The sequence below is a fragment of the Phalangium opilio genome, unplaced genomic scaffold, assembly GCF_054372755.1.
Source record: "Phalangium opilio isolate 3A_F unplaced genomic scaffold, DU_Popi_V2 ptg000079l_1, whole genome shotgun sequence".
NCBI lineage: Eukaryota > Metazoa > Arthropoda > Arachnida > Opiliones > Phalangiidae > Phalangium > Phalangium opilio.
In genome coordinates, this window is record NW_028324187.1 from 6,009,781 (window position 1) to 6,027,191 (window position 17,411).

Below are 17,411 nucleotides of genomic sequence, written 5' to 3' on the forward strand. Positions count from 1 at the left end.
ACACTTCCTCTGGTCCAAAACCAGTTTACTAATTGCTTGGACTAGTTTTTTAATTCAAGAAGTGGGGGTTACTGGTCCTCGGGACCAGTTTATTAATTGTAAATCTATAGGAGAACAAAGGCTGGGACCACTCCGGAGACCAGTTTATTATTTCGGACACTAGACGGTCACTGGTCCCAAGGACTAGTTTAAAAAATATCCCTATTTCCCAGACTGGCGGAAACCCAGAGCCAGAGCCTACGCTATTATTAGTAATTTTATAAGGTCATAGCCAACGCCCGTAGATTCGTAGAAATTACATGGACGGTGGCGACCATTGAGTTCAGAACATATATCTTTCTAGAGTTCTATTTGGATATCGGGTTTTCGCGCTCGCGCGACCATCGTTTTTGAAATTATGGGACGGACGGATAACTTTATCATTAGGTGGTGGCGCCATCTATTTCACTTAAAAACACATATTTGTTACTATGGCGTCTGCTATAATTTCTTAATATAGATAGGAAATGTTTAGAAACCGCTATGATAATGGAAGTAAATTGCTAGATTCGAGTAAAAACAGAGAAGTAACTGCATTAACCAATAGTATATGTATTTTTGAGCTTTCGTGACAGTCAACTTGACAAAAATGATCACTGCAAATGTCTTTTTTTGGAGTCCATTCAATTCAATTAATGGCCTGACACCATTGTTTTGGTAATTCCGAATTTTTTGTAGGGAATCTTAATGGTACAGTTCATAAAGGGTTGAACTATCTAAATATTTATTAATTTTCTATACGTATATATACTTATGTCACAAAATATTTTTATTTCTACCAGTGTTGACACACTTTTCTACTGAGCATTTTCGACCCATTTTAAAATTTAATACATTTTTACATTATGTGTTACTTTAATAACTAATAACATATAATTCCCAAGTAAAAACACGCATTTAATAAGAAATTGATCAATATTCCATTTATTAAATATCAAATTTTATTTATTAGGCTCCACTTACTGTTTTTCAATTTCATATTTCGCGCTTTACTTCATCCTAAGCCTAATTTTCAAACTCGAGCTGCGGCGATTTTGCGGGGCGCTTTCCCACAAAATCGTGGGAAATTCTTTTAAGCTTCTCACGTAAGGCGACAGATGGCGCTAACGACTAATGATAAAGTAATGAAATTCGACGAATCCGAGTACGCGAGGAGGAAATTCAACAAAAACTCTAGAAATACATATATTAGAACTCAATGGTGGCGACGTGGTCTCTCTAGGAAGTACGGCTACGGAAATAAGCAAAATATTACTTTAGTCAATCACGTGCTTCTAAATTTAAACTGAGGCGCGAAGAAGCGAAGAAGACACCTTCTCAACAATTTGAAATTAAAATTTACACAATAAGATTACAAATTAAATTGATTATTATTTAAAACGAGCGCAATTAAATTTACTTTGAATGAATATACTTATGAGACATGTTTATTCCTCCCACATATACAAGGACACGAAAATGTTTTCAAAACAAAACAGCTTTCGTTTTTGAAACGCGTACCTTAACCTTAACTACGCAAAACACCTGAGAGTCTGATAAAACGCAGTTGAATCGCGTACGAGTTTAATACGATATGACTAATATAAAGATTAGAACTTGAAAAACACTATATGGGCCAAGTTCAACCAATTCGTTTCAATTTTGGAACAAATAAAAAGTTGTTAGACTAAGAAATGTGGAGTTATTGCTATATATTCTATACTATCACCCAAATCTACGTTCTATCAAAATCTGATGTTTATACAGACCAATGGTTTGTTCGACTAAACACTGTCAACGATTTAATACGAGACTTGCGAAGTCATAACGGTAAAATTTTAATCATGATTAAATTAAATCTAATCTTAAGCAACAAATGCGTTCTAATAATTAGGTGAAAAGATTTATATTTCCGTGGATTTAACGTACGGATTACTGACCACTCGAAGCGCCGACTCTAAACCCGTCCCAATATTAGCCAGTAGTTTTAATTACACAGATTTGACGCTAGAAACATTTTTACGAACGATAATCGCCACTAAAGCGTTAAAAAATGCAGTTATTAAATTTAATATTCTTGAAGAAGAAGTTTTAGAACCAGCCATTAATATTTTGAAGTCGAAAAAGCAGTTGGTAAGTTTAGAAACCGCGCGAACAAGTTGGTAAAGACGATATAATCAACTGGTTCCTTAATTTAAGTTACCATTTGATATATGGATTCACGCAAACATTCTAAGAGGTTCGAGCGTCCCCCAAAACAGCACGACAATAGATAATATAATCGACCCGACAAAGTTCTTTGAAATATTGGACAAATTTGACAAAAGCGTAAATGTTTCTTTAGGATGGGCGCAAATACACAATAAATACGAGTACGCAATGTCACTTGACCCTAATGCGAAGCTGTCGTTGGTAAGTGACTTACCAAAGACAGCTTCGGTAGGCGCGCGCAAAAAGAATGCTTTCATAATTTTATTTGAACAGGTGGAAAGACGTACACGCATTAGCGAACATCATTCGTTGTTTGAACATGTACCATCCAATTAACGTGGATTTCAAGATAACATCGGCTTTGAAATCAATCAGACAAATACGATGGTTACTAGGGGTCATACCACTAAGCAGCGCTGATTTATACCAATCCGACGATGATGACGGATTATACTTGGAAACTTTGGTTGAAACCAGTCTAGCGCTAGCTAACCATAATTTATATTACTCGCTAATACCCGGGTCCGACGACGTTGAGAAGTTTCGCCAAATAGTATCCGCGAAACCAATCCGATCAAATTCGAGCGTCAATAACAATAACTATGATTGGATTATCAGACCTGACAGATTACAATCAAGTCCGGCTAGTTGTATCCTTTCGCCGTATATCAACCCAAACACTTTATTAATTAACAGCGGCGAAACTACTTTCTTAATAATGAACGAAAGGTTTCACGTCCCAACCAGTTTTAGCGCCAAAATGACTATAATCGACTCGGTATCGCGTAACGATTTGAGTTATTACGTCACTACTTTTTCCGTTTTCGCTATAAAATCGCAAAAAATGCCTAGCAATCTCGAAGACGTTATGACGGAAAAGTTATGGTCGGCCTTACGTCATCACTACACTAAAAAGTTAGATCATCATTCCGAGGGTGACGATGACGTCAATTCGACATACTACTTTCGTTTGAGTGTTGGCGATGATAAATGCAGTTACATATCCAAGACGGAGTTGGACGTGACGCGGGACAATAAAGTATGTAAGAATAAACAAACCTTGAGTGGAGAATATATAATCTTCGTCATCATGCACGATGGTTGGTCTTCAATTGTACTTGAAGATATTAAATTTACGGGATCAACGTTAAATCTGGCCAATGGACTAAATTGGTCAGTGTCGGGAATTTTAATTATATTCGCGATTATCTCGCCCATTTTAATAAAAAACATTATCACCTGAATTAAATTAAAAGGTTTCAAGATTCCCCCCCCCCTCCCCATCTATTTTAAATCAATAAATCAATAAATAAACCAAATTAATTTAAATTTTCTTTATAATTATTATAATTAACCCAAGTATACATACACCTAAATTGTTTTATACAGTACCTTTTTTGAAAAATTTCGTCTCCCATGATAAATTCTGTACAATTAATTAATTAATTAATTAATAAATTCATTTCATAATTTCTTTCTTTCTTTCTTTCTCAGCGATTAAATTTTTCAAATTACATTTTACAAACAGGAACGTTTTAAATACTGGGGGGAAAATAGGGAATAAATGTACGGGGGGATATTTTTAAATAATTTTAAGGGGGGTAGAAAGGATTCCCCGTTAACGACAACGTTTTGAAAGTACTCCCAAAACACGAGCGCGGACAGAGCTTCAAGTAACTAGTTACACAATCTTTTGAGTTAATTACGGTCGTTATTAATTAACTTGGGTACGCTCTACGATTGGCTGAGTTATACCCCCCTCCCATGGAACGTTTTTGATGTCCAAAATCATTTCCAACTACTTTAGGAGCGGTTGAAAATTCAGCTGGGTCAAACATAGGCGTGTTACTTGAACCATACGATTGCTGCTGCGATGTTTCGTTATCATTTTGATCCTATATTTTAGTTAAACTTAATTAAATAGTTAATTGGCCTTATTCCTGATCAACGCCACCGAGGCGTAGCGGCGACTTTTGGAACTATAATAATACGGTAGCCAATTAGCCTTATTCCTGATCAGCGCCACCTACCCATAGCGGCGACTTTGAGAACTACTGTAAGCGGCAAGCCAATCAGATGTCGCTAAAATCTGGTGACGTCACTGACTGGCACTCTCGGGTCTTACCAAAAATGACGTCACCAGATTTTAGCGATATCTGATTGGCTTGCCGCTTACAGTAGTTCTCAAAGTCACCGCTATGGGTAGGTGGCGCTGATCAGGAATAAGGCTAATTACAGGTGGCGCTGGAGCCGATGGACTCTGATGGAGATCTGTTATTTTCTCTATTTTGATTTATCATGTGAATAGCCAAGGCTTAACAAGCGATATGGTTTCAAAAGTATTAAAAGTTGATTTTACCTTTCTTATTCTGTCTAATATTATGAAATAAGATTTTTGGGAGTAAGTTTTCATTCGATTTTGGTCTATTTGGAGATTATTCGGTTAATAATAATTAGTTAAAACGTGTTTTTTGAAGTTGAAGCGGTAATAATCAAAACAGAGAAAATAACAGATCTCCATCAGAGTCCATCGACTCCAGCGCCACCTCTGATTGGCTACCGTATTATTATAGTTCCAAAAGTCGCCGCTACGCCTCGGTGGCGTTGATCAGGAATAAGGCCAATTACCAGCAAATATAATTATAATTATAAATCAGCGTCATACCTCATTTGGAACGGGAATATAACCTTGAGTGACAAAGTCACCGGGTCCATCATTTGTTGGAGCTTAAATTGTAAAACAGATCCCGAACAAGTTAATTAATTATCAATTAAATTTAATTATTCATAATTACCAGGTGCGGGAATGAAAAAATTGGGAATTTGTGAAGTTGGAGCGGTGTCCAAACTTTGAAACATATTATCAACAGGTGCGGGTGGTGGTTGAAACCTAGACGCGTTCAAATTCTGGTTGCTGTTGTTATTCATATTAAGGACGTCTACGTAGTTCTGACGCATATCTTGGAAACGTAGTTGTAGTAATTAAAGATTTAATTATGGTTAATTAATTTATTTATTTATTTTAAACCTTACTTTTGACTTTTGGTTTCTGAAACCTATTGACACCCATGGGTGGAGCGGCGGCGGCGGCATTTGAGGGTGGACTGGGGTTGGAATTGTTTAAAGGAGGAAGTGCGGAGAATGATGGGCTCTTCAATTCAGAGTCTTTTGGGGGAGCCACGGGAGCCGCTTCCCCCGAATTCCCATCATCGTCGTATTTATTAATCCATCTGTTATTTTTATCATCCCATACAATCTAATAAAATATTCCCAAAATTACGATAACTTGGATGCAATATTTTATTTAAAACCTACCGGAGGATTTTTATCATCAGGCAAAATCATTTGATTTGGTCCTTTCGGTAATAAATTACCAAAAATCTTTCCAAACCATGAACCTCCACCAGCCTAAAAAATTTTAAGCAAAGTTTCAACTACAGTCTTAAATATACACATTAGGCTTCCAAATAGGCCTTGGTTTCCCGCGTTAGGCTTAACAATAGGCCTCGGTTTCCCGCGTTAGGCTTAACAATACCCCTCGGTTTCCCGCCTTAGGCTTAACAATACCCTCGGTTTCCCGCCTTAGGCTTAACAATATACCTCGGTTTCCAGCCTTAAGCTTCAATAAAGGCCTTTGTTTCCCGAGTTAGGCCTTTGCTTCCCGAGTTAGGCCTTTGCTTCCCGAGTTAGGCCTTGGTTTTTTACCTGAGGTTTCCCTTTCTGATCCTTTTTCGCACCAGCATTAATGGAATTATCTTTGGATGGCGTTGGTTTGGATGTTGCCGGCGAGTTTGTATTGGAAGTGTTGAGAGCCGATGCGGTACTGGAACCACTAAATGAACTACCACGACGGTCATATCCTAAACTACCAATGCTATCTTGACGTTCCCTCGAAAAAACGCTTGGCTGTAACAAAACAAAACCAGAATAAATAATGAAAGCGTAAAACGTATAAGACTATTTAACATTTTCTGCCAAAGTAAATCAAATTACGATGTTTGTTTGTTTGTTTATCGGCGTGTTGTTGTGGGTAGACTCTACTACCAACTACTTATTACTAAAATTACGATTTCACGACAATATAAGTCACAGCATGCTAAAAATTTCAACAAAAAAATATATAACAAGACTTTTATTTTAACTTAATGTTATATAACTTTTATAACAACAACAAAGTATCTGTACTTTACTAGTTGCGATAGAGTTCAATCGCCATCTATCTGTAATAACTATCACTACTTACATACTAAACAATTATAGAATATATCTATCTACTACTAAAATAATCTTTTAGATTCAACAACAATAAATAGTAAATAGCATTCTAGGAAACAACGATTAACATCTTAATTCGAGCGAACGTTAAACCACTTTTGCAAGATTGATTGATTCATTTGAGAAGGAACTATTTTTCTACTAGGATAATTAAAAAAATCATAATGACGGTAAAATTTAGCAGCCATCAGCCAAGAAGAAACGTACGAAACAATTTTCGAAATGTATCACAGACGATTAGGAGCGAGAAAGTGAAAAACACCACGATGCTTCTTCCAAACTTTCCTCATCTTTAAACGTTTACTTACGCAGCGTCGAGCGCCGCTTTTCACAGGTTGTAACGAAGTACGGTTGATTATTTCGCTGTCGGACAAGACTTCGACGCATTTGAAAGAAACCTTCTTGGTACCAGTACCAGAATTCGGGTGCGTTTTCTTAGGGGAAATATAGGGCGAAGTGGTACATCCCTCGTCCAAAGAACTCGATTGATGTTTCATGGTAATGGTTTTCTTCAAGTGTTGTTTCTTAATCACCTTCAAATGCAGGTTGCCTTCGGCGGTCCATTTAGCAACTTCGTCATCTAAACTATCTTCCTCGTCATCCGCCTTCTTTTTCGCGTGTTCCTGACAGATATCAGTGTCAGTGCAGCAAGGGATATCAACTGGAAACGTGCGTTGGTAACGCCGAATCCTGTTAGAGGTCGTTTGATTGTTTCCTCTAGAGATACCGGACCAACACGTTGCTAATAAGCTTTCACTCAAGAATGGCAACCCTTCTTGTAAAAGACAAGGTTCGTCTATGGGATATGTTCCCCCAAATACAACGGGTTTGCTACCAGTTCCCGGTTTTCTACCCGATACTTTCTTGTTTGATTTTTTGCTTGTAATTGCGGTATTGACTTCGCTTAGACTCTTATCGCTAACGTGGAGAATTCCTTTGACGTTACCAGTATCGGACTCGGCTTCCGAATTAGCGGCGGTATGCAAAGAACCGGTTGAACCATTATCAGATTTCTGACGACGTCTGTTATTTTTCCATGGAAAATGATCCCTACCAAAGATTTTCTTTGAGGAAAGCATTCCAAAGACGTTTAAAGAAGTCGAGGACGCCTTAGGGGATGGACTAGGTAATTGATGACGCGGACTCCAATCCGGGCTACTATCCGTAAGAGATTGGTCGTTTTTAACCTTTTTATCGGTAAATTTGCGTCGACGTAAAACGCCTTGAAACTTTGCCATGGTTTTTGAGAAATCTTTTTGGCGATCGGGAGACGAGTTTTTATTTAACTTAACATTTTTCTGTTTCGAAGATTTTAGCCAATTGGAAGCGAGGGATGGCGACCGTGGTCTATCTCTAACGGATTTAGCGGAAATAGGAACTAAAGCGTGTGTATCATCGTCGAAGTCCGAATCGGCCATGGTACTCCGTTTGGCCGGTGAACTATGAACTGAGGAACCATCTCCAAAATCGCTATCAGACTCCCGGCAAAGTTGACTTAAAAGTCGTTCGTGCGAGGAACTTATTTCGGGAGCGGGGTTACAGGGTCTAGGAGGTAATGGGGGCGGAGGGGACGACGGGGAAGGAGGGGGAATCGTCGTAGTCAAGGACTCTGACGGGGAAACCGTATCCGTACTTGTTAGTTCAAAGGACGGTACTGATGGTAGAGGTAACTCGGGTTCGCAAGCGGAAAGTACTTTAGGAGCATCACTCCGCTCCTGAGCAGCGTTTAAAGAGAAGAAGACAAAAAGAGACACAGAGAGAGAGAGAAAAACTAAATCTTAAAAAGCTCCCCGGAAACCAACGAGAACGAAAAAAAAACGAAAAAAAACCGAAAACAAAATCCATAGCAGCGCGAATTTGCACGAACATTTATAAGCATCACTTACGGGGGGTCGTACGTGATATTTAATTTGTAATTAAATTAAATTAATTCGTGAATAGTGAACAAGATTTCAAAGTATTATTGCGTAGCCAGCCACAAGCATTGACATGGTGATGTCACGTACGAGTATGAACAGAAAACATATATCTTAATGTAATTGATTTAATTGCTTTGCGTTTTATAAGAAAAGCGTTCGAGAACTTATATATTTTAAAATAGTATTAATATTAAGACGATTTTCATCATAATTTGATCTACTCTGGCCTATTTTGTACTTCTTGGTTGACAAAATTAAGTATTTAATGCATGGTCTTACCTGAAACTGTGTAGCGACTGATCCATAGTAATCAAACGATGACGCTTGTGGGGCAGCTGATGGTTGGAGACTCTGTGATATTGTTTCGCCACCGTTGAATGTATTAGTTTGTTGTTGTTGTAATTGGGAACTTTGGTCACTGGAATCAACCGAATCTTGGTTTCCACCTATAATTTGGGACGATTCTTAAATTTTTAAATGATGTAATGGCGCCATCTGGCGGCGTTCGTTACCAAATGTTAACTAATTAAATTATTTAAATATATATAGTTACCTGGTTGACCGTAATTTCCTATATAAGTCTGTTGGGGTTGGTATAAACTTTGATTTTGATTCCAATCATTTGTGGGTTGTTCCGGCTGGTAACTTTGCTGAACATATTGCTGACCTTAATAGGTTTAAAAATAATTAATTAATTTATTTATTTATTTAATTATTTTTAAACCTTAAAAGGAAAAAGTGCTTCTAACATAATATAATATTCCTTAAAAGAATGGCTGCTTTTTCTAAATATAATTAAGGAAAAATATTAAAATTAATATAAATTATCTCTTAATACAAAATAATTATCATTTAATTAGTCTTAAAAACGAGGAGTACCGCGCCGCCATTACTTTAGTGACGTCTGATAGCCACCCCTAAAGGGATTGGTCGAATTCTAACAGGTTGTGGGAGGAAGGGAAGGTAGGGGGTTAGCAGGGCCGGAAATAAGAAAAATCTATATTATATTACATGTGTCCAGTGATTGACCCCTTTGCAAAAATAGTGTCGTAGGGCATCTTCGTAGTCAAGCTATCAAAACTTATCGGTCAAATTGTCCCATAGACCCCCTTAGTTTAACAAAAAAAAATTATGCGGAATTTTAAAACTTTATTGGACAATGTCCAATACCAATATCGTATGTGCTTATTTCCAGCCCTGGCAGGACGCCACTAAAGCAATGGCGGTTGGCGGCCCTTGGCTGGTGGCGCAGTAGGCCTCGTTTTTAAGCCTAATTAAATGCTAATTATCATATTTTAATAAGAGATAATTTATTTTTCTTTTAATATTATTTTTCCTTAATTATATTTAGAAAAAGGCCGATCTTTTAATTATGGTATAACCATGGATAAAGAATGCGCGTGAGGAAATTTGTTTTCACACTATAGGATAGGCAACTCCCTATCTCGAACGACAGCTTATTCTGTATATACTCTGTTTACAACATCGGTTGTCAGCACGCGCAAAGCTAGGTCTGTATGTAACGAAGCTTTGTACGTGCTGTCAAGAGACAAAAAACTTCAGGATCTTCAGGATTTAAAATATCCGTGAGTTTTTTAGCTCGAGTGCACCACGGACCTCTAGGCCTTAGTTTCAAATACGTGTAGTAGGCTGTAGGTAATTTCACACTATTTGAAACTAAGGCCTAGAGGTCCGTGCACTCGAGTTTCTCTCGGATATTTTAAATCCTGAAGATCCTGAAGTTTTTTGTCTCTTGTTAGCACGCGCAAGGCTAGATTACAAAGAGACCTAGCTTTGCGCGTGCTGACAACCGATGTTGTAAACAGAGTATATACGGAATAAGCTGTCGTTCGAGATAGGGAGTTGCCTATCCTATAGCGTGAAAACAAATTTCCACACGCGCATTCTTTATCCATGGTATAACGTTATGTTACCCGACCTTCTCCTTTAATTACTTAATTACTATAATTACTTTGAGGGTCCAAAGTAGCTGTATTATTACTCCAAGTTTGATTAGATTCGGTAGTATTATTTTCTGTACCATAAACGGGGGATAACGTGGCGGCGCTATTATCTTGGGAAAAAGTTTGCTGCTGCTGTTGTTCTTCAATTGGGGGGACATTATTTTGAACGGGAATAATTTCCTTTGACATATTTAAAAGATGGGTAAACCATTCTGGATCAGAAATATCTTCAAACTCTCCTTGGGCTTGCGTATAATGAGGATCATTGTATTTTAATTTCCAAGCAATCTGTTTAATTTAATTTAATTAAACCAATTAATTTAATTAACTTAATTTTAACTTAACATTAATTGTTAAGTTAAAAACTTAAAATACCTCAGCAACTCCAAGTAATAAAGAGGTTGAAAATGATGTGCGGGATTTTTGGGCTAACGAAGTAATTACTTCACAATAATGCAAAGACTAACGGCAAAAACATTAGTAATTAGTTAAATTAAATTTAATTTAACTAAATTGAATTTAATATATACCTCTTGTAAGAAACCATATTCGGCTAATCTCGAAGCATAAATGAGTTTATAGGGCTAGATTAGAAAAAGAGTGGCCATTTTTAAGTAAAAATTAACGTGTTCAAGAAATATTAATTAAAGGGAGGGTGAAGTAGAAAATCAAGTGATTTTTTATCGATTCTTCTACTAATTATAAGACCAGCCTGCATAGTGAAACATTCAGGAAATACCAGCTCCGAATGATTTTAAAATTATTTCAAATTAGGTTCAGATTTTAAGGATAATTTGAAACAAGGACTGCCGACCAATCGCGTAACGCCCTGCCTTTTTGTTAACAAAATTCTCGTGGCACGCATGCTCCGTGTCGAATGAAATTTATCAAGAGATTTGATAAAATTAGGCGCGCGATGTGACAATCGTGGCGCGAGACATGGAGCATGCGTGCCACGAGAATTTTGTTAACTAAAAGGCAGGGCGTTACGCGATTGGTCGGAGGACCTTCTTTAAAATTATCCTTAAAATCTGAACCTAATTTGAATTTTAAAATCATTCTGAGATATTTCCTGGATGTTTCACTATGCAGACTGGTCTTATAATTAGTAGAAGAATCGATAAAAAATCACTTGATTTTCTACTTCACCCTCCCTTTAAATGTCCACTGAAATAATTATAATTAATTAATTAATTAACTTACTTGCAAGTTACTAAGGACAAAATTAGGGTTAGCTAATGATTGAGCGTATTCGTATATTTCGGTGCATTGTATGGCTTCATTAGAAGCAAACTGATCAAAAGGTAACGTATGGCTGGAAGTCAATAGCACCATTTTACTAGATTTCTGTTCGTATCGTCCAAACTCGCATTGCGCCATTAAGTAACAAAAATGAGCGGCGCTCAAACAACCGCGTTGAGCCAATGTATCCCCCAATGTCGTTATACTTCTACAATCCACTTCGGGTTGTAAGGAAAGGTTGGAAAGAATCATGGCCAAGTGGACGCGCCAATCGCCAAACTTTTCATCGGCTAATCTCTGAAAACGGTTCATTTTTGGGGTTTTTGTTTGTTTCTATTCAACTTAAACTTTAAGTAAGATATTTACAGTGACAGAGTAAGGTTGCCGTCCTGACATAAGTTGATAGAGCGTTTGCAATGGATCATTAAGGGGTAAAGAGTTGGCAAAACGCGTCATAATATTGACGTAACTTCTCGAATCCATTTTGGAAGCCAAAAACAACGCGTGTCCCCATAATCCGTGTTTACTGGCCCATTCTAAAGCGTCCTAAAAATGAACAAGTACTCATCCTTCCAGGATTCAACTGTGCGTCAATCGCGATTAGATAGTTACCTTCTTATGTCCAAATAAGAGATACTCTGTAAACTTTTCCGTAATTTGCTCAATGGTAAGTTGGGTTTCTTTCCGCGTATCAGCCAGACTACTGTTGCTACTTAAACCGCTACTTAGACGACTATCTTGCGATACAACGATGCCTTCATCAGGCGAAGGCGTTGCGTTTTCATTTACACTCAGATGATGGCCATCAGCTAAAAGAGTCGGTGGTAATTCACCAGCGTCTTCGCTAGGAGATGAAGTGCTACCAGCGGCTGATGCCTGACGCGTAAAAGACGGTTTCGACGTCTTTGTTACTCGACTACGGTCTTTAAGAAGTAACTCTGCAATGTCACTTCCCAATACATTCTAAAACAATACGGTTAATATTAATATGAACTAAAAATACACGCTGCTAGCCAAAAACGTACTCCATTCTGTCTCAACATTAATATCAAAAGTTCCCATAAAAGTATTTGCGAATCGCGATCGGGAATATCAATGATACGCTGAAGAATTAGGATTTTATGTTGACAAAACTGTATGACGTCATTTTTATGCGTCTGTCCGCTGTAACAATAGACATAACATAATCATTAACGACCCATACATTGGACAAATAACTTATATTGTCCGAACCTTAAAAGAGGTCCGGGAAATAATTTCAATTCTTCAATAGTATTATCAGAGCTTATCAATTGCTTCACGTTAATAAATTACATTACGATATAAAAATTAGTAAAGTTCACCTAATTACCCCAACTAAATTATAATTACCTGCAAATCGTGTATTTGCAAGTTAGTACCAGTTACATTCGGTGTCGAAACCAAAAGTTTCCCGGGAATAAGTGTTCCTATCGAATGGTAACCACTAAATTTCTCCGGAGTCAATCTTTCCTGCGTGGTAATGGAAGCGACTGATTCGACTCGGGAGTCTTGTTGTTGATTATAAGTATTATCCATTGTTAAACTAGCTTGATAACCCGAATATTCAGAGCCAGTATCGTAATCTTTTTGATACCTCGAACTATAAATTACCAGATTTATATGGTTAGCTACATCTTGGGTACCATTAACCACTATGCTTTAATGGTTTACCTATCTTTACTAATATCTTCATTAACCGAGCTACGCCCAGAGCGCGAATGGGCACTCATTCTATCCGAGTCGTAACCCGCTTGAGCGTAATAAGCTCTGTAATTATCTACTTGTTCTCTGTACCTAGTCACAAAAAGCATTTATACGTTGTAGTACCCATTACCTTCCTAAAAGACTACCTAAGAACATACTTTGGATTAGTTCTATATTGTTCATCATAGTAGCCGTAATAATAATTCCCGGGATAATTATAATAATTATAGTACATCGAATAACGATCGGCTTGTTGATAATAATCATATCCCGGTCCATAAGCACCATTTGACGATCCTTTGTATCCCCTATTTCGATTGTAATAATCATTTTCACCTCCTCTGGTGTATCGTCTCTCGTCTTCGTAACCTCGTGTTTCTGGGTACTCCCGATCTCTAGAACGTCTATCGTAATCCGCCATGTCTCTAGGGTCTCGGGTATCTGGAGGAATTCTAGAGCCTCGTGGACCGGCGTCTTGGTAATCGCGAGGGTCTCTGGAATCCCTGAAATCTCTAGAGTCCCGACTATCTCGTGGATCTCTGGATGAACTTCTTGGGTCCAAGATCCTTGGGTTACTGGCAGAACTTCTAGGGTCCAGGTCTCTTGGGTCCCTGGCAGAACTTCTAGGGTCCAGGTCTCTTGGGTCCCTGGCAGAACTTCGGGGATCCAGGTCTCTTGGGTCCCTGGCAGAACTTCTAGGGTCCAGGTCTCTTGGGTCCCTGGCAGAACTTCGGGGATCCAGGTCTCTTGGGTCCCTGGCAGAACTTCTAGGGTCCAGGTCTCTTGGGTCCCTGGCAGAACTTCTAGGGTCCAGGTCTCTTGGGTCCCTGGCAGAACTTCTGGGGTCCAGGTCTCTTGGATCCCTGGAAGTTCTCGGATTCAAATTCCTGGAGGAATTCCTTGAGTCCAAGTCGCGTGGATCAATAGAGGAGTTTCTGAGATCTACATCCCTTGGATCTCTAGAGGAGCTTCTGATATCTACATCCCTCGGACCTCTAGAGGAGCTTCTGAGATCTGCATCCCTTGGATCTCTGAAGGAGCTCCTGAGATCTGCATCCCTTGGATCTCTGAAGGAGCTCCTAGGGTCCAGGTCCCTTGGATCACTGATATCCCTGAGACTTCTATTACTTCCCCGAAAATCTCTGGTCTCTCTCAAATCTCGATATTCATTGGAACGCGTATCTCTTCTCAAATCCGCTTCAGACACTCCAACCCTGGAAGGAGTTCCTTCACGAGATGGTCTACCACTATCAAAATCTCTCCTTTCAGCGTATCTACTCGAGTAATTATGCCCTCCTACTGGTTCCGAAGCTCGACTAGATGGTCTCGATCTATTTATACTATCTTCCCTATAATAGCGATCGTTTTTGTAAGGGCTTCTATGACCATAATGACTATCTACATCCTCAACTTCCCGGTAATCTTGATGAGGATGACCATCATATTCCCGACTAAGAGTCATTTTAGCGCGATCAATGGGCTCTTCAGGGCTCTGAGGTCGCGAGGAAATGTCAGCTTTACCCCTAGGGGATTGAGAAGATGGGCTTTCTCTCATAGGGACAGACGATATGGGTTTATCTGCGAATTCGGGACGCCTGCGAGGAGATCTGTCTAATTCTACTAAATTAAGCGGGCTATTAGTTTCAAATGTTTTAGGGACAGTAACATCCGATTGTTTATTGTTCAAAGTGGTTTTAGAGTCAGAAGCCGAAGGTATTAATACAGGGATTGTGGCTGGGACAGGGCTAAAGGTCGCTGGACTTCCCGACCTTGATAAATTATCAGAAACACTGGCTGGTAACAGAAGAACATTGGGTAAATTCGGTTGTTCCCAAAGATTAGTTTTATTTGAAGCTTCACTATCTTGTTCCTCGCCAAAATGTGCTTTGTGTAGGGCAATATGATGAGGGTTGACGCGGTTTAAATTTGGATCAGGAGGTCTTTCTAAATTATCAGGTTCAGTTTCCATGTTGGCTGTATCTTCCCCTTTATTATTAAGATCTAAAGTTGACAAGTTCTTAGCTAAACTCTCAACTGTTTCGGGTAGTTCTTGTTGAACCACGTCATTACTGTTTTCGCGATTAAGTGTAGGTGGTGGTGGTTGAAAAGGACCACCTTCCCAAGGTTTAATTACAACTTTTTCAGAAGGAATGGGACATGGGGAATCTGTTTTACAAAGTATTTGCTCATTTGGAGTGTCTTGATGAACAGAAATTTCTTCTTTCATGATGTCAGCAACCTCAGATTTAACAACAGGCTGGTTATGACTTGGTGAGGATGATGAAGGTTCCACTTCTTTTACGGGTTCTGGAACTTCTTGATTTGGCTCTGAAATACAATTACTATGTTGCCAAATATGCTAAGGTTGGTCAAACACGGGGTTTTTCTCTAACAGTACAACTGAATGGCAAAAAGGTGGGGGTCTCTTTACATTACACTTACCATCAACTTGATTTTCAACAAGATAATTTTGTTTAAGGGGAGGAAATTCTTGTTCTAATGATTCCTCAACATTGGGTTGAATGGTTTCTTCGGAGATTATACTCGATTGCGTCTCAACAGGAATATTTTTATCTTTTAAGCTTAGATCTTGATTAGGGGGCTGTTCTATAAATGAATTTTGTGGTGGAGCTAAAAGGGTTTCCTCTGTAAGGGTTTGATTTAAATTAGGGTCTTGAGGAACAACTGGATTCCAAGATGTTTCGTTTGATGCACTCCAACTACCAGTATTCCAAGAATTATCAGCTGAAACGTCTTTGAAAACGTAGAAAATCAATTTTTAAGTGAATTTCTAAAATTCACTAAATGGTCATTACTAGATTCATAATCTAATGATTGACGTTCAGATGAGTATTCCCATTGTTGTGGTTGTTGTTGTTGTTGTGGTGGTGGTACTTGTTGCCAATAGCTTTGATCAGATATCATTTGGGATGGAAATGGTTCAAAATGGGGTTGAGCCTGTTCATTAGGTGGATTACTCCATTGACTACTTTCCCCAGTTGCATCTGGCACAGACCATTGCCAAGGGTCAGCTTGGGGATTTAAACCCGGGATTTGATGGGGTTGAAACATTGTTGGATTGTTATTTTGTTCATTAGACCATGCAGGCCATATATCAGTCTAAAATAAACCCATTCTTAAAACTTAAAATTTTCTTGTCTTGACAATCTTGTTTTATTGATTGTACCTGTTGTTGTGGTGGTTGAGGGCAAAAGAATGGTGTGTTGCTAGGAATAGGGTTAACAGGGTTGTAAAATGGAACAGTGTTTTGATCTAGAGGCCGGAAATTGCGCTCAGAAGCTGGGTCTACACAATTGGGCCATTCAGAGGGGTCTCCCGTTAAACTTGGGTTTTCTGGTCTAGAGTGACCTCCTTAATAAAGAAAGGGTATTCTGGGTACTCTTTATAATTTTGGGATAATACTGATTTAAAAACGTACCATTTAAAACGTTTCTATCGTTGTACATGTTAGGATTCATTTTATAGCCAACAGTCTTTTAATTATTTTGATATTAAACTTTCCTACAATAATTCATAAAGGTAATGAGTGTTTCAATTAATATAATTATCACGGTTTACATCTAAGTATTAAAAATTAAACTACGGTTAAGAGATATTGAAATGTTCTAAAATTATCAAAAAAATCTCTAGGAGCATTTACTATAAATAGATTAAATCATTAACCTACATTACGTGAACCCAGTGTGGCCAAGAAGTCATCAGGTGATATAGCCAAGGCTTAGGAAAATTTGGGTTATTTATAAAGTTCCAGGCTTAATTTCGATAGTTTTTAACGTTAAAACAGAATGAAATCAATTAAACTTATTAGAAATACAAACTAAACGCGGTTAATTACATTAATTACTAATTAAAATTAATTTTAAAGTCATTTTTCTAACACCGAAAACGCCGATAAACTTGCCAGCTGGGATTTACTCCAGAAGCTGACGTGTTTCTGTTTTGCATAAAATGGGGGAGTGAAGTAGGTTTCGTTCAAGTTCAACAACCAAATTCATCAATGTTTACGGATGCTTTAGGTTAATAACTTAAGCGGTTA

The 17,411-nt window shown here is 38.2% G+C and overlaps 2 protein-coding genes across 8 annotated transcripts; one reads left to right on the forward strand and one right to left on the reverse strand.

Moving 5' to 3' along the window:
* Window positions 1–281: 281 nt before the first annotated feature.
* On the forward strand, window positions 282–3,703 carry LOC149654437 (uncharacterized). Of its 6 annotated transcripts, XM_089845962.1 has the most exons (6): window positions 282–696; window positions 822–922; window positions 992–1,848; window positions 1,913–2,151; window positions 2,218–2,390; window positions 2,503–3,703. In XM_089845962.1, the coding sequence occupies exons 3-6, from the start codon at window positions 1,713–1,715 to the stop codon at window positions 3,470–3,472; spliced, it is 1,518 nt and encodes a 505-aa protein (XP_089702088.1). In that variant the 5' UTR covers window positions 282–696; window positions 822–922; window positions 992–1,712; the 3' UTR covers window positions 3,473–3,703. The 6 variants fall into 6 exon arrangements, with proteins under 6 accessions (XP_089702088.1, XP_089702087.1, XP_089702085.1 ...); XM_089845961.1 differs by having other exon boundaries at window positions 282–922; XM_089845959.1 differs by having other exon boundaries at window positions 822–1,848.
* On the reverse strand, window positions 3,548–17,391 carry LOC149654438 (uncharacterized). Of its 2 annotated transcripts, none has more exons than XM_089845944.1 (24): window positions 17,043–17,391; window positions 16,794–16,876; window positions 16,542–16,726; window positions 16,171–16,474; window positions 15,797–16,108; window positions 13,513–15,682; window positions 13,322–13,444; window positions 13,001–13,250; window positions 12,863–12,924; window positions 12,655–12,793; window positions 12,242–12,592; window positions 11,996–12,175; window positions 11,591–11,926; window positions 10,918–10,971; window positions 10,763–10,849; window positions 10,396–10,675; window positions 8,977–9,090; window positions 8,703–8,869; window positions 5,935–6,135; window positions 5,545–5,637; window positions 5,263–5,485; window positions 5,025–5,189; window positions 4,895–4,956; window positions 3,548–4,124 (listed from the first exon to the last, which is right to left on the reverse strand). In XM_089845944.1, the coding sequence occupies exons 2-24, from the start codon at window positions 16,831–16,833 to the stop codon at window positions 3,948–3,950; spliced, it is 6,075 nt and encodes a 2,024-aa protein (XP_089702070.1). In that variant the 5' UTR covers window positions 16,834–16,876; window positions 17,043–17,391; the 3' UTR covers window positions 3,548–3,947. The 2 variants fall into 2 exon arrangements, with proteins under 2 accessions (XP_089702070.1, XP_089702069.1); XM_089845943.1 differs by having other exon boundaries at window positions 8,703–8,887.
* Between the last annotated feature and the right edge of the window lie 20 nt (window positions 17,392–17,411).